General features: G+C 41.1%; 2 protein-coding genes across 2 annotated transcripts; both read right to left on the bottom strand.

Moving 5' to 3' along the window:
• Positions 1-1,312: 1,312 nt before the first annotated feature.
• On the bottom strand, positions 1,313-2,914 carry ier3ip1 (immediate early response 3 interacting protein 1). Its single transcript, XM_068574018.1, has 3 exons — positions 2,793-2,914; positions 2,367-2,468; positions 1,313-2,038 (listed from the first exon to the last, which is right to left on the bottom strand). The coding sequence occupies exons 1-3, from the start codon at positions 2,881-2,883 to the stop codon at positions 1,983-1,985; spliced, it is 249 nt and encodes an 82-aa protein (XP_068430119.1). The 5' UTR covers positions 2,884-2,914; the 3' UTR covers positions 1,313-1,982.
• A 546-nt stretch (positions 2,915-3,460) lies between these two features.
• skor2 (SKI family transcriptional corepressor 2) lies at positions 3,461-15,661 on the bottom strand. The gene is made up of 9 exons (XM_068573316.1): positions 15,419-15,661; positions 11,369-13,362; positions 10,611-10,674; positions 9,773-9,850; positions 7,211-7,276; positions 6,955-7,053; positions 6,682-6,749; positions 5,578-5,641; positions 3,461-5,086 (listed from the first exon to the last, which is right to left on the bottom strand). Exons 2-8 carry the CDS (start codon positions 13,331-13,333, stop codon positions 5,585-5,587), a joined length of 2,397 nt encoding a protein of 798 aa, XP_068429417.1. The 5' UTR covers positions 13,334-13,362; positions 15,419-15,661; the 3' UTR covers positions 3,461-5,086; positions 5,578-5,584.
• Positions 15,662-15,933: the final 272 nt, after the last annotated feature.

The raw sequence follows: 15,933 nt of genomic DNA, 5'->3' as shown, positions 1-15,933 counted from the left end.
GTTCTGATGGACAGACATCAGGGTGTAAAGTATTTTTTATTGTAAGTATAGATTTGTTCCATAATACTCAATTATTTAAAATAGAACAATGTATAACTTTCAAATGTTGAGTTTGTTGTATTTGAATTAAACTCATTAAACTTAAAAAAAAGACAAAAAAAGAGAATTTGTACTTCTTTAAGTCACTTAAAAACTCCACATCCAGACACAAAACACAGTCTAATGATGTATCCTCGTGTAGCCAGAAACTCAGACATCCTGACCTGTGATGTGCAGATACATATTCATGTATGATCGCTTACAGATTTTACTGTGAGCCCACAGCTAAACTCGGACTAATCACAGATCAAAGTGGCTTTACAGAGCAAATCTCCCTGATGAGCATATGCTTCTAATTCCAGCAGATCCCTTTCACTCCCTCTCCCATGTATTTAGATTCACAATTGCAGTACTGTTTATGAAAATATTTGTGGAGTTAAGTGAGGGGTGGAAATCGTGATAATTCACCACATATGGAGATTATTTAGGAAGTGGAGCAGAGATAGATCGACAAGCATCAGGTTGAGAGAAATACATCAATATTTACTCAGAGCAGAGGTTTAGTAAAACAGTATAGTTTTGCTCATGTGGGAGTAAAAGTACTGCTATAAAATGCATTACTATATCAGTAAGAAGGGAGTTATTTGTAATGTATTTTGGCTTAAGTGACTTTTTTTTTTTTTTACATTAAACATAATACTGTCGTTAAATTGATTGATTTCAAGACCACAAACGTCATGTGTACAGTAAATGTGCATCATTGGTTACATGTCTTCAAATCTCGATTAAACACATCCAGCCAAGTGTCTTACAAATGGATAAATAAACAGGAAGCGATAACTGAGGATGAGAATCGGGATTGTGGATTTCCCTCACTGCAACTGATCAGATAATAGTCACCATTTCCTCTTCTCCAGCTAGATGTTTGTTACGTTCTTTAGGCACAGAGAGAACACATTTCATAGCAGCAGTCTCTTTGACAGAATATCAAGCGTCAACAAATCCTAAAACTTGAAGTCTGTCCACTCTTTTAGGTGTTAAAGGTATATACGTCCTAAAGTGAGCAAAGATGTTCAGCTGTTTTTGTTACAAAAGACTAGATATTGGCCATTATGTCCAACTGCATTGTTGTGTGAAGTCAAACTAGAATAATTTTTTATTTTATGAATTCAACCGTTTGAATACAGTCTCTGTAAATGTAGTTTCCCTCTAGTGGCCACAGTGTTATTTTAAAAAAAAAAACACAAAAACTACACACAATAACACTGTGGTGTAAAATACAAATATATTTTATTGCTGTATTTGACAGGGATGGTGCACATTCCTGTAGAGGCGCCAGAGTCAGCCCAGTGGCCATTTTTCAACTGTAGTCCAAATTTTAGCAGTCTTTGTGTAAACCTTCTCCCTAAATTTCTAAATTAGAAAATTGTAAAAAGAAAAAAAAGACAGCTATAACCCTGAATAGCAATACAATAGCACATAATAAATATTTACCTATTATCCATCCCTACTGCTGACAACGCCCCTTTGATTTGTAATACCACGATAAAACACAAAACATATCATCAAAACCTCGTGTGGATGGTGGAACGATCAATACTCTGTTCCATTTTGTCCTTTTGTGACAAGAAGGTTAAGTTAGGTATAGTCATCTTGTTAAGTCTACACCAGACATATTTCAAACCGGTCGGGTTGGTTCTTCTCTTTGGATGAAAACACCTTGCAGGTTGACTTAAGTTTTCCTTTTTCCAAGGAAGCCCTGAACGTTTCCACTCTGCTGGTGACTGGCAAAGGTCTCTGAATGACGGATATGTCTAGGTGTGTGTGTGTGTGTGTGTGTGTGTGTGTGTGTGTGTGTGTGTGTGTGTGTGTGTGTGTGTGTGTTAGACTGTTCCTTGGCACGTGTCTGGTCGCTTCATTTTTGGGGAATTGGTGCAATGCTGTCAGCCAAACAGTAACAGCAGAACAATGCAGGCCGAATTCACTATTATCAATGGCACTGAGAAAAGAAGAAAAGAGAGAAAAAAAACAGTGAGCACATTGCAAAATCCTTAAACGTCTGAATACTGGTGCTGGCTATTATCATACTTAAAAAATGATTAAAAACTTTGGTAAATGTAATTATTATACGAGTAGACATTTCCTCATTTAAACCAATAGTCGTTTGACCGACTGTGAAGAATTGTAAACAGTACATGGTTAAGGAATATGTATCAAACAGTCAGATATCCATTGCAATCAGTGCCTAACACTGAACCAAACATGGCATTCACTCAGCAAATTCTGTAATCGGAGAAGATGTAATCCTCAAGGATTAGTTTGCCGACCTCTCATCACGGTTCGGACCGAGCGGATGAGGGTGAGAATCTGGGCTTTGACTCCTGGATCGTCCCCAAAACCTCCAACTCCCTGGTCCACACCAAAGCCGACTGCAGACGAAGATGAAGGAGATCAGAAGGGAGGAGGAGGAGGAGTAAAAGGAAAGGGGACACGAACACAGAAAGGAGAAAGGAAACAGGAGGGAGCTAAATAAATCATGTTATTGTACTACCGTAACTATAACTCATGACTCGTGAACTCATTACTAATCGAACGAACCGCATTTCCCTCCCTCGAAATCTCATCACGAGTCCATTCACTGCTAATAGTTTTGCCGTTATACAGCTAGCTAGCTGCTGTTAATTACGCGGTACGCGTCGTTATTTCAGGACAACGCGTGGTGGAGATGGTTCACAGGAGGGTACAGCACTTACATTTGCTGAGGAACCGCTCCTCGTGCAGCACAGCGACAGCGTTGAGGCACAGAATCGCGGTCTGGATGAGAGAGTAAAGCGTAAACGCCATGCTGGCAACTTCTTCGTCCCACCACTCCCACAGATGCAGCTGCCGTAAACGGCCAGCGGAGGTCGTGCAGCAGAAGTAAGGACGGATACCAACGTGAACTGTACGCGTTCACTTAAGACTTTAGTGTCAACATTGACTATTAAGCCATAATAAACAAATATAAAACCCCAAAAGTAATTATGTCGTGGTCATGTCTAAGTAGATATATTAATACACATTAATATATCCATATTATTACATGTTCACCTGTCTGTTGCTGCGATGTCTTTCTTTTATTAATTCTATGTGTCTGAACTATAAATATTTTTATTTTACCAATCCATGTGTTTTAATAGCTGTTAGAAGGATGTATGACTATATATTTCTACTCTTAATTTGGGAAGAGGTCCACCCTGTAAACCTGTGACGTATGTGCATGAATGAAGCTAAACAGGATTTCATTTCCTTAAACAGCAAAACCACATGCTGGTTGTTGTATAGACTTTTAATTTACACATAAATAGTAGAGAAACTACAAGAACATATTTAAATACATCTGCATTAACCGTTTATAATGATACCATTTCTCTCAGTAAATGACAGCTTTATCCATTCATTCATTGCATTCTATAAACAAGGTGGGCGAGTTCTCATTTCAATTATATTTGACATACACTTGACTGCATCATCATCATCATCATCACCATTATCATCCTCAACAACATGTTGCTTTCTATTTCTTTTGACAATATATTAAATAATATTTTCACAATCAGGTTCTCAATACTCAAATAAATAAACAAACAAACACATATAGATAGACCGCCTGTGATGTTCAGTATTCTCACTATGACATTGTATACAGTCAGGTGAAATCATTTACAAGTAGATATACAACACTAACAAACTTCAGTCTTTTGCTCCGTGTGGAACCAGAGACGCACTTGGAGAGCAAACAAGTACACAGAATTGGCCTTTACTAGTCAATTCACCATCTGAAGACATCCCACATATTTAGCTGACGGTGGCAATATCACAATCACCTGCGTGGGCGGACGTGAAGCATGTGTGATGAAGATGGGTGTAGGGTAAACGTATGGGTGGGTTTGATCAAAGGATTTTCTGCCTGTAGGAATAAATAGTGAAAAATAACCACTGCAGCAATATATGCTTTGAACATAATCCCAGTTATTTTTTTCTACACTCAGAAATCCCTTCCAAATACTAAAACTATTGAACTGTTTAAAATTAGTTTTTCCCTTTATTGTGATACCACCCTGTTTTCATACTTTAAAACCCAAACCACCAATACTTCATTCATGTTTTCCTTTATTTTGTTCTTCATGGCATATATATTCAAGTTGGGTCGTCTAACAGAGTAAACATGGCCCTCGCATCAAGTCACCGCCAACGCCTACTCTCATGTAAAATGACTTGACGCTGACCACTGATTTGTGTTCATGTGGAAGTTGATGAGGAGCGTCCCTTTGGGATGCCATGATGCTAGTATTTAAAGGTTGGTATGCTCGTTTCTCTTCAGGGTCCCCATTTTGGTGAAACAAAGGCAACAACAATAACAACAGCGACAATCTCGGCGTGAAGTCCGTCCTCATCCACAGTGTGGTGTATGTACAGTTGGGCCAGCAGCAGTCAGTCACAGACAACAACGCCCAGTCTTACTGTCTCTGCGACACTCTCCTCTTGCTCGTCGTCTCTTTAGAGCTCAGAAAAGAGGAGTTTTTATGACTAAGTCTACGACGACCTGCCACGTGCTCTTCAGCGGCCCTAAAAATTCACAAAAGACCAGAAAGGTCGTGGTTGCTTTGGTCCGGGTTGGCTAAAGCTTTGATGAGAAGAGGAGTCATTCTGTTTCCCCATATGTCAACAGTTTTGGCCCATTTCAGTCCAGGGAATAAACTGGACCCAGGGGAAAAGGGAAACTTGTACCACTGGTCAAAACTGCTGTTTGTACAGGACAGAGTTTAAGTGCAGGGCTGTTAACAGGGGTTGTACTGCAGGGGCTGAAAAAACACTGTTGAAGGGAAATGTTTAAAAAGTACTTATGTTTTATGTAATGTCATTTCCCTTTTTGTTATGAGTCTCTCTCCTATATTTCTCTGTCGGTTTTCACGTGAGTGTTTATTTTTTTCTTCTTCTTCTTCTTGGTGAGTTCACGCAAATCCAGACAGCTGCTTGCTCTCACGTGGGAGTTTGTGTGTTCAGGCTGTGAAGACAACAAATGAATGCAAACACAACATGAGTGTGATTTCCTGGTTTATTGTTTTTATAAGACCCAACACATAGTCTGTCACAAAGGGTCCAGAGGACGGGGTTAAGCTCTATTAAGTTGTGACTTACACTGGAGAGATCAGATGGCAGAAGTTTGCTGGACCAGGATAAGTAATTATGAAGCTAAGTTAAACAACATATAATTGAATGTCAACAAATTTAATTATCACCTCACGGCAAAGAAAACTAGTTTAATTTGCAGATAGTGTATGTTTATCCCTGGTACGGCTACAACCCAAATCCAGGCTAAATATGGTTACGGCTTCCAAAAAACTATTTCAGAGGCAATTAATCTTTGCTGAACTTCCTCTAGATGCTTTGCATTTTAAATAATTAAACGCTTTTATCCTCACCTGACATCTACCATGTTGATATTTCTGCATTAAAAAAAAAGCTGCATTGTCAAGTAAATTAAAAAACACTCACCTTTTAGCTATTTGTTTAGATGGGAGCTGATTTTTTCTTTTCTGATGATGTTTGCGTAGGGAATCTGAAAGGAACAAAAAGTAAGAGACACTAATGTTAAAAAAATATTTTTCGATAGAAATATAAATACATATTTGTATATATAGTACAGTAAAAAGAAGCAATTTGCTGTAAACAACATACACTAAAGTTTCCATCACACTAATGATGTAAAATAGAAAAATCTAATATTCTTATTGAGATGTTTAGCTGCGATAATCAATCCAAATTCTCAAACGTGTTGCAGCAACATAAATCTCAAATTTAGCTGGAGTTCATTTGAATGTCTGCGAGAAATGAATGTATCATTACTCTCAGACAGATCCATCTGCTGGTTCTAGACACATTAGTCAATTTAGTTTTTGTTCTTTTCCCGTGCACGTGCACTTGTGTGTACGTGCACGCTCATAATGCTTGAACGCTCGTTCGGTTGCACAAATGCAGTGTGTGTGTGTGTGTGTGTGTTTGACATCATGTGCATACGAGCGTGTGTTGGTGCATGTGTCAGAAAGCAAAGACAAACACTGTCTGTCAGCCTGTCTGCCAGCTGCTCGGGTGATTGATGTGGACGGAAACTCTCAGACGACTGCAGAGGAACTTCTCACCCATGAAAGACAAACTCTGCGACTGCCTTTGTCGTTTGATGGATAAATAAGCAATAGGAGAGCCGTCCACTTCAGTCCGACATTGGTGGCTTTATTTAATCTTCGTTATATTCCTGTTTAAGTCTCATGGCATGGCTTTGTATTTCGTATTCATGCCGACAGTGTATAGTGGTTGTAGTGTTAATTGGTTTGCTATTGTCACATTTCCTCATGCGTTTTTTTAAAAGTTTTTTCCCTCTTCAAATAGTGTAACTATATTTTACTGGAAAGCGCTTTATAATTAGTCTTAATTATATTCCTTGTGAAAATCATTACCGTGATTGTTTTTCGACGCAAGCAGTGAGGCTTTTTTATATTCATGCATCTATAAAAGGGGTTTTTCATTTGTCGTTTAAAGGCGGAACAACGATATTTATTTTCCATCAGTGTTCAGCGCTGATTGTATCATTAGTAATCTTACCATCTGTAACTGTTGAACCATCTCTTCTCTGTAGGCGAGCTCTCGTTTCATCTGGTCTTGGAAATTATCTGAAATTAGAGTAAGTAGTTGAGTAACTGATAAAGTACAGTTATTATAATATAGCTGGTGAAAGATGAAGGAGAAAGCAAGGTAGGAGAGGAGGGGGGAAAGAGAGGAGAAAATGTAAGAAAACTTTCAGAAAGACGGCTAAGCAGAAGGTGCCCTTCCGAGAATGAAAACGAAATGCCAGCAGAGTGAAAAAAAGTGACTTACGGAAGACAGGAAATGGTGAGGTGCCCTTCAGAGCGTGAAACTCTTGCTCCAGTCTCCTCCTGAAGTCGATCTGCTCGAGCAGAACCTTCTGGAGCTCCTCTGAAGGAGCAGGAAGGAGGAGAAATGAAAATATGAGGGAGAAAAAGAAAAGGGGGGCAGTTTGTTAGAAACATAGTGTATAGTCAATCCGTCTGATAAGGAATGGGGATTTCTTTTTTCATCTACAAACTGTGTGATGCAATTGTTATATATTCACCTTTCTCCATGTTCTCAACATCCTTCTTTAGCGGCACAGGAGAAGCAGCACCTTGGCTTCGATCGCCTGAAAACATAGAGAGACATCTTTTTAGATTTTCTTTTGTCCCACATATGCCAATCCTAAAGTCAGACATAGTTACTGTGTATCCATTACATCATGGCACCTCTAGCAGTTGTCGTTCCATCATATTCTTACACAACATCAGACAGTATATTTGATATGCAACACAAATGTGAGTCACATAATCCTAATCTCGTCATGGACTGATTTCCCTTCGGTCCTGGCGGATGATTACTTAGTTTTTTACATTAACAGTAATCTCGATAGCTCATCCTCTGCCTCAGCACTGCAATTCACTCTTTGGCCACTAGATGTCGGTGCAAGTCCGTGGTAACAGTTTGTCGGCACTGTAGCTGGAGGCCTTTACTGCACTCACTCCCTGACAGGTTCAATCTCTTCATGCTGTCAGACCATATTGCTCTCTATTAGGAAAACAAACTAACACACTACTCGTGTTCAGAAATTAGAGTCAATCGATGTTGCAGCCTGTCGAACTGAAGTGGAGGTCTGTGCTGAAAAGTAGACGCTAAAAAGGCCACGCCACCAATTTGCTTAAAATGTTTTGCAAGCTTGCAGGTTGCCGCTCTCTCAAACGTTTATTAAAATGTCAACACTGTCATTTGTGGGCTGGTGAATTGCTTTGACAAATACCACTAGATATGAAAACTGCATGAAGATAGAACAACTATAAATCAATGTAAAACAGTATTATTATAGTCATGTAGTTTCACTACACGTCTGTGTACTTTTTTTTTTTTTTTACTGCTGGAGGCAATCCACTTGTTGCTTTAAAAAAAAAACCTCCACCATCTTCTATCCGCTTTGCTTTTAACAAACATCTTCATTGCATGCTGTTTTTAGAATTTAGCTGTTCTCAAAGTTTCCATTTTGTTCTGCATGTGCAGGTATGTCTTTGCGCTAACGTCTGAATCGTGACAATGAGGCATTGTGCGCCTTAAATGAAGCGATCCAGCAAACTCGACGTGTATATTCTCCTCCAGTCATTTCACATCCCGGCTCCTTAAGCCTCCCCATGCTTCTCTCTCTCATTTAGAGCCGAGAGAGAGCTCTCCTCTCCTCACTCCTCCTCTCCTTTCCTCTCCTCTCTCTGTCTCATTTGACAAGCAAATTTGCAGACAGTGCCCGAGGATAACAACCTCGTTTGACAGTCAATTAACCGTGAATAGTCAAAGCCAAGGCGGTTTGCATTACATAAATGGAAAATTAGATTATTTTTTCTCCCTAGAAACAGAGGGAGAGTTTAAAGACAGTGGAAGTGGGGGGGTCGGCGGGGTTGGTGGGACTCAGAGGAATCAGGCCTTCTAATCACGTAGAGCTTCCCACCGCCCAGGGAGACGTTTGGCAATCAGGGGAAAGGTGGTCTCATTTAATTTGTTTCGTGTAATTTTTCGAAATACATTATACATTATGCGCAGGGATCATTACGGTGTGTGTGTGTAGGGGTTGAGGGAGGGAAGGGGGGGGTAGATATAAATGTTGGCACAGATGTCATAAAGCACTTTTAATGTCTTCCTGACAGATATAAAAAGGCAATAAGCTGTGATCTTTTTCAAACGGGAAAGGTTTTTTTGCGCTGAGGAGGGGTAAAAAAAAAAAAAGGCAATTATGTCGGCAGGGATATGGGTCTAGGATGGAGATTGCCAGCGTGGCTGCTTATCTCTGAGCTGATGTTTTCTTGTTGAACTATAACGGCCCCCCTAAGAGTAACAGCCCCGGCGACAGCGCCGCTTAAGAGAGCAGCCGTGGCAGAGCGGCGGCAGAATCAGCTTTCCACTGCTGTTTCATCTCTGGGTATTTATATGACTCCCTTAACTCACGTCTGAGAGGAGGAAGAGGAGGAGGAAGTGGAGGAGGAGGAGAACTAGGTGGATGAAGCTGAAGACTGAGGAGCTTTCTCTCACTGCTTTAAGTATTCTGAGTCTCATTTATCTCAAGAAACGCTATTGACACTAATGTATATGAAGTCATATGTTTTTAATACGCATTGTTTATTTTATGTATGGCCATTTATACACATACATCTTCATCCATACTGCGTGTACTGAGGGACAAAAGAGATTGATGCCATTATATTAATATTCTTAAACAATGTGTTTATTGATTGATTTACCTCTCAATATTGATACCTTTTTAATGCCGGACTGCAAATATTCTCTATTCCTGCCATCTAGATATGTTATTAAAAAATGTAGTTATAACTTGTTCACAACAATTCAGTCACAAGCTGCCTTTGCAATAATTAATTGTGTACATTTTCATGAAGACGGCAGATTTGCTCTGCGCTGTGAGATTCGAATGAAGTAAAACCAAATGCCGAAATTAAATTAACCTCTCCTAATAATTAGACGTTTGAGAGTACCTAACATGTAATTTAATTGTTTCACTGTATTTTCTTTATTGATTACTTTATTGTTGTGCCATCTGCAGCTGCTCCGCAACCACACACGCAAAAAAAAAACCTCAAGCGAGCATTTGTACCTGAGCTTTCCCTCCAGTAGTCGGGCGCTGACGTTTCACTCTCTGGCACAAAGAAACTATTCTGCTCTTTGTTTTCATCTGAGAGAAAATGAAACAGAGAAAGACAGGAAAAGAGTTTCAGTAAGGCCCATTGGTTGAGCTGGTTATCCGGACACATGGAGATAACTAAGTGTGCGCATGGTGTGTGAGTCCTCTGCTTGTGTACGTGGTGCCGCGTGAGCACACCACCACAAAACACACAAAGACATTTTCTTCGGCGGAAAAAAAAAGGGTCAGCGTGGGAGATGAGAGGAGCAAATGAAACGTCACAGGAATATGAGACTCGCAGGGACACTATAAAACCACTCACTCAGACACTAAATGAAACAAAGACGCTATAATACAACTGACTCAGACTTCTGATGGAACAGATAGTGTGTAACAGTTTGCTGGAATAGATTGGGTAATGCTATTGGATGAAACAGTGTAAAACTCGTTCAAACACTTGATGAAACCAAGACATTGTAAAACAACTGTTGGGTGAAAGACATAACGTCGAGCAACCCATGCGAACAGTAGAGCAAGCAAAGTGTTTTTGTTTCATAATGTGAAAAATAAACTGTGTTTTTGTTTTGCAAATGATTTACAGTGTATGATTCATTTTAACTTTTGAGAGGATATCATTTTAGAGTTTAAAAATAATGAATTGCACAAAACCATGCGAGCAACAGTAAAATGTAAAGCAATCATTTTCTAAGAACTATTTTGTCTTTATCTAGTGTGTAATCGAATAGACTTTTTAACCCGTGCATCAAAAAATATAAAAAGGTTCTGAAACAAAAGATGGAAATGTGCTTACCAGAAACGCTGGAGTTGTCTTTGGTTGCGTACACAGGTAGTCCTTCGTCTCTATTTTTGTGAGCCTGAAAACAACATATAGTTGGTTAGAATACCATGTACATGTGATGCACTTTATAGCTCAATTACAACAGAGCAAAACAAGTCCAATAGACATAGTAATAGCTTTTTTATTTGTAATATTTGATGTGGATATTGTTTATTACCATGTGGGCTTTTATTTGTTATTCTATAAACTAGTGCTTTATTTTCTTAATAAGAGAGTCTAACTCATTACTTGGCAAATCTAATCTCCTCATTTGGCGCTCTGTTTTTTTTTTTAATCAGCGAACGTTATCATTAATTTGTAATGATGCAATTTGGAATATAAACACCATTTTTTAAATTTATTTTTTACCTCAGCTGTATTTGCAGTATGTTACCCAATGAAGGATTTTGCTTTGTTCTGAGTTTAAAAAGCGCCTCATAATTCTACCTCCCTCCTCCTTTCTCCCTCTCAGAGGCCTGGTTAATGTGGGAGTCGACAGGTTAAAGATTAGAGTTGCCCTAACAGGCTGGGGTGACAGAGGGAGAACAAACACACCGTGGCCATTAAACAACCCACACCTGGTCCTATTAGCCAAGATCAGAGTGGGGTGACTGTTTCAATTTCTACAGGGAGAAACCAGCCTATCAATCTGCTTATGCAGATCACATCACTGCCTGACTGCAGCACCATTTAAATAATAATTAGCTAAAGTGGCCTGGGGGGATATTTACGTTTTTGTAAGCTGGGTCCTCTCGGTGAGGTGGGGTGGAGCTGGAGAGAGGCAGGCTAGCAGTCGGGGAGGCAGGCGGGCTCGAGGACTCCTGCTGCGTGGGGTCCGAGGAGGAGGGAGGGGAGGTGCTGGTGTACATGACACCACTGCCTCTCTCCTTCCCCCTCTCCTCTCCGTGACTGTCGCTTAATGCGGGGAGGTACAGGTTGGTTTGAGTCTGTGGGGGCCTGCTTGTGAAGATCCCTTCCTCATCCTCGTCCTCTTGCTTCGACGACTCCACATCCACTTCCCCCTCCTCTTCGCTTTCCACTCCCTCCACCTCTCCTTCTCCTCCGCTATCACTTCCGTAACTACAGCTGCTGCTGGGCGATAGCCGCTGGTGGCGATCTGACCTGGCGAGCACGGCCCCAAAGTCCTCCTCCGTTGTCCCAGTGCCGCTGCTGTGGAGCTTGGCAATGCTCTCGGCATCCTTAATGACAGGTCGGAAGGCCGAGCCGTAGCTTGGCTTCCTGGTTTGGAGGGTCGGGTTGTCAAGGAGTTTGAGCCAGCCCTCCGACGTCACGGGGCGAAGGTCAGGGGCTGCTGTTGTACACTCTGGGTCAAACAGCCCGGATCTGGATGTTGTCGTCCCGCTGCCGGGGGCCATGGTTGCGCTGACACTATTGCCGTTGGCAGCTACAGCTCCGGGCTCGCCGGGGTCGGAGAGATCCAAAAAGGCCTGTCTGAGAGAGGGGTTGTCTGCCAGGGAGGAGAGGGCATTGGGCTGAGGCTGGAGGTAGGTGGGGACAGGGATTCCTCCTGCTGCCCTTGGTGGCCAAAACATGCAGAAAGGAGGATAAAAGGTGTCTTTGCGGCCAGGCCATAAAAGACCTGACAACCCTGTCGCTTTCTGGCCACCTGAAACATCAGTGTCATCTTTTTTCTGCTGGCAGAGGCCGAATGTTGGGAAGGGGTAAGGCGAGGGAAAAAGCGACGTGGGAGGAAACTTCTGCAGCATGCCGAACCCTTTGCTTGGGACGGGGATGACAGGGTAGCTACGTGGGGCTTTACGGGGCGACAGACTGCCTCCATCTAAATCATCGTCCTCCTCGAAGCGGGCTCTTTTCTGAGCGACCAGGTCAGGTCCCATCATGTGAGGCAGTCCCGAACCTGAATGAGTCTTCATATGACCCATGGAGGAACAATGGGACGAAGAGGGGAGCGCTCTCTTTCGGCTGCCTCCATTGAACATCGCCTTGACGTCTTCCCATGCGAAGGCCATCTCATCCGCCGGTTGTTTGTCAGAGAGTTTGAGGTGTCGGCGCCAGGAGTTGAAGTTGGCAGCGTCGGGCTGGGTGTACTTGGCGTCTGGTGTGCGGTGGGAATGGAAAATGAACTTATTTGGGGAGAAGTACATGTTGCACAAAGAGCACTTGATGCATTTAGCCCTGGAGCTGTTGTAACGTGCTGGGATGAAGTTACCACGGCAACCCCAGGCGCACTCGTGCGTCACATCGAAGGCAAAGTTGTCGGGAAGTTTGGGCGGCGCGTTCTCTCCCAGGAATGACTTGCAGAGGCGCTCGGCTTCGCGCTTGGTGATCATGCCACAACGGCGTGACGAGATGGGCATGGCGCCGGCCCGGCGAAGAATCTCCAACTGAACCGGAGTGCACTGGACACAGGTGATGCCCAGGGCCACGCGGCGGTTATGGATCTCATTGTAACTGTAGTTCTTGAGGAGTGTGTTGGAAATCTGTGCCAGGCAAAGTCTCTCGTTGTGATCAATGACCAGCGACACAATGGGAACGCCGTATAGGATGACCTGGCCGACCTGGTTCGGCTTGAGGGGTGAGGAGGACGGAGAAGGGGAGGATAAGGACGAAGAGGAGTGGTGATGGGCAGGTCTGGGTGGTGTCAGGGGTTCCTGCTGGTAGCCTGTTGAGCTCGTCATTATGATGTCATTAGTGCTAAGATGGGTCTTGTCCATACTTGGAGGGAAACTGTTTGTAGAACGACCTGCATAAAAGGAAAGAATGAAAGAAAGACACAAATGTTGATTTTTTTTTTATGTCCTGTATCTCTTATTACAGATAATATGAAAGAGGTAGATAATTACATATTATGTACACATTTCTACCACTTAAGTGTGACCAGAAATGACATGTGTGGAGATTGTAAAACATAAAAGTGCACAATACTGAATATTATTGTAACCAATTGCATTTAATGTAAAATATATCTGTTAACCAATTTATTGACAAATATCTTTTTTTTTTGGGAAGTGCTTAAATATTACTACAATTTATTATAGTACAGATTTGGAATCCAAACTACTCTTACAAAATAATTGTGGCCACAAAAAATTATAAACTAAATTGAGGTACTGCATTAACATTAAGTGGAGGTAGTGTTTGGTTATAGGAGCTTTTTTCTTTTTCAAATGTAGTTATTTTACCTTTAAAAAAATAATTAAAAAAATATATCAAAAAAATATGTATTTTAAATGTACATATTATATTTAATAATGTATTATTTTACAGCTTTCTAGTCACAGCTATGAAGTAATACGTGTGTTTGTGTGTGTGTGTGTGTGTGTTTTCAACAGTTAGCCGTTAAACAAACTGTGAAAGAGGATAAGCGTTCTTCTAACATAACGGTTACAATAAATGTACAATATTATTCACATTTCAACCCAAACATATAGACACAAATTAATGTTTAAATTTGACATATTTAAATATTCTTTATATTTAGAAAAACTCTATAGTTTATCCTTGACCACCAGTGTTATTTAAAAAGGCAAACAAAGCAATGCTATGCAGTTTAGGAGGCTTTTTTTGTGGCAACAAGTATTCTACTGTTTTGTTAAAAAAACAACATCATTCCCTTAAAACAATTGGCTGTGGCACATTTATGTGGCACATTCAGGTGACACAGTTAAATACAAATATTTCAATTTATTAGGATGTATTTTCAGAAGCATTACCACAGAAATGGTAAAAGCTTTAGGTGAACTTCCATGTGCTTGGTTACACGACAATTGTGGAATTATTGAAAACAAATCAGACAGTAGTATTTTGAATATAGAACAAAACTCACAATTATTCACTTCATAGACTTGACACAGACGTTTAGTTTGCCATGTGCTGAAAACGATATATTACTTGGAAATGGGTTTTAGTTTTTTATAAAAATGACATCTTCTGAAATGTATATTGCATACATGTATATGTTACCTACAACTCTAATATATTAAACTACTGTGTCGCATCGCATTAGTACTTTATGAATTTTTTTAAAAAAAGCACATTAACAACTTCAGAAAATAACGAGGGAGAAAATGTAGTGTTCAATCAATTCACGTAATTTACCGTTATTTTACGGTGAAATTGTTTAGAGCGTTGCTTCAATAAATACATCGATAATGCGTGTACATTTGCACATTATATTCAGGAAAACATTACTATAATAGTGACATCCAAAACTGGATCACAAGCTTTTTTTTTGTAAAACAGAAAGTTCCCAGTTGAATTTGAACAATTTATTGCAGCGCGAACTCAGGAGCATGGTGCATTGTGGACCGAAGAGCAAACTGTTTCAGCGGATAAGCAGCAGCACGCACGAGTCAATAAAAAAAACAATTAGGACATTGACATTTTTAACTCAAGAGTTTAGAGTTTTGCTTCAAATCACACAAAATATCAAAGTTATTGAAACGTATACAGTTTCCGTTCAGCCCAAGACACGTTTAAGTTCTCCCATAATAACAGGCCTTTAATCACGCGTGTCAGCTAGCGCTGCAAAAGTGCTGCAAAAGCTTCGTGTTTATCGATGGAACAATATTAAAAGGCACAGGTATCTATCTATTAACAAACGTGCAACGTAAATATTACTGATAGTAATAGTTACTGCAACGGAATGTGAAACATCCAGACACATCTTCTTTTCTAAATCACGTGTAACCTTGCTTTCTGTCCCTCGCACTATTTAGAAAGTACATGTCGCTTACTTTTTTATTTTTTTTACAACATTTTAGCCAACTTTACAGCACAAATGGCGGCGCAGTCCTCACCTCTGACTCCCGAGAATACTCCCAAACCGGCCACCGCTTCACACAAAAAATGAAGAAAAATATCCCCGTCACGAGAGGAATCGATTTATCCTACACAGCTTTAACAAACTCATGTTTTGTATCACACAAACGAGCAGGTTTCACTGAGTTGTATCCGAGAAACGCAAGAAGTCGGCACCGACTGCCGAGTGAGCTGCTCGTGAGATGTGAGTACACTGCAACGCTCGCGCCAGTTTTATTCGCTTTCCAGAGACTCCACGCGCAGTCCTAATCCGCCTCTCTCCCTCCACCCCCCCCCCCCCCCCTCCTCCCTCTCTCTCTCTCTCTCTCTCTCTCTCTCTCTCTCTCTCTCTCTCTCTTTCTCTCTCTCTCTCTCGCTCTCTCTCTCTTACTCTAGCGTTTGATTGGCGTGTATCGCGAGCTCAGCCCACCATCCACAACAGCACGCGCACACCCTCTCACACACACGGTGTTCCTCCTCTCCTCTACGCGCCGTGCTGCTCCGTTCTGCCGAA

This window comes from Clinocottus analis, unplaced genomic scaffold (genome assembly GCF_023055335.1).
Source record: "Clinocottus analis isolate CAN_PGR_092001 unplaced genomic scaffold, fCliAna1.0.p SCAF_13, whole genome shotgun sequence".
Lineage (NCBI taxonomy): Eukaryota > Metazoa > Chordata > Actinopteri > Perciformes > Cottidae > Clinocottus > Clinocottus analis.
This window is presented reverse-complemented; position numbering and strand designations above follow the sequence as displayed.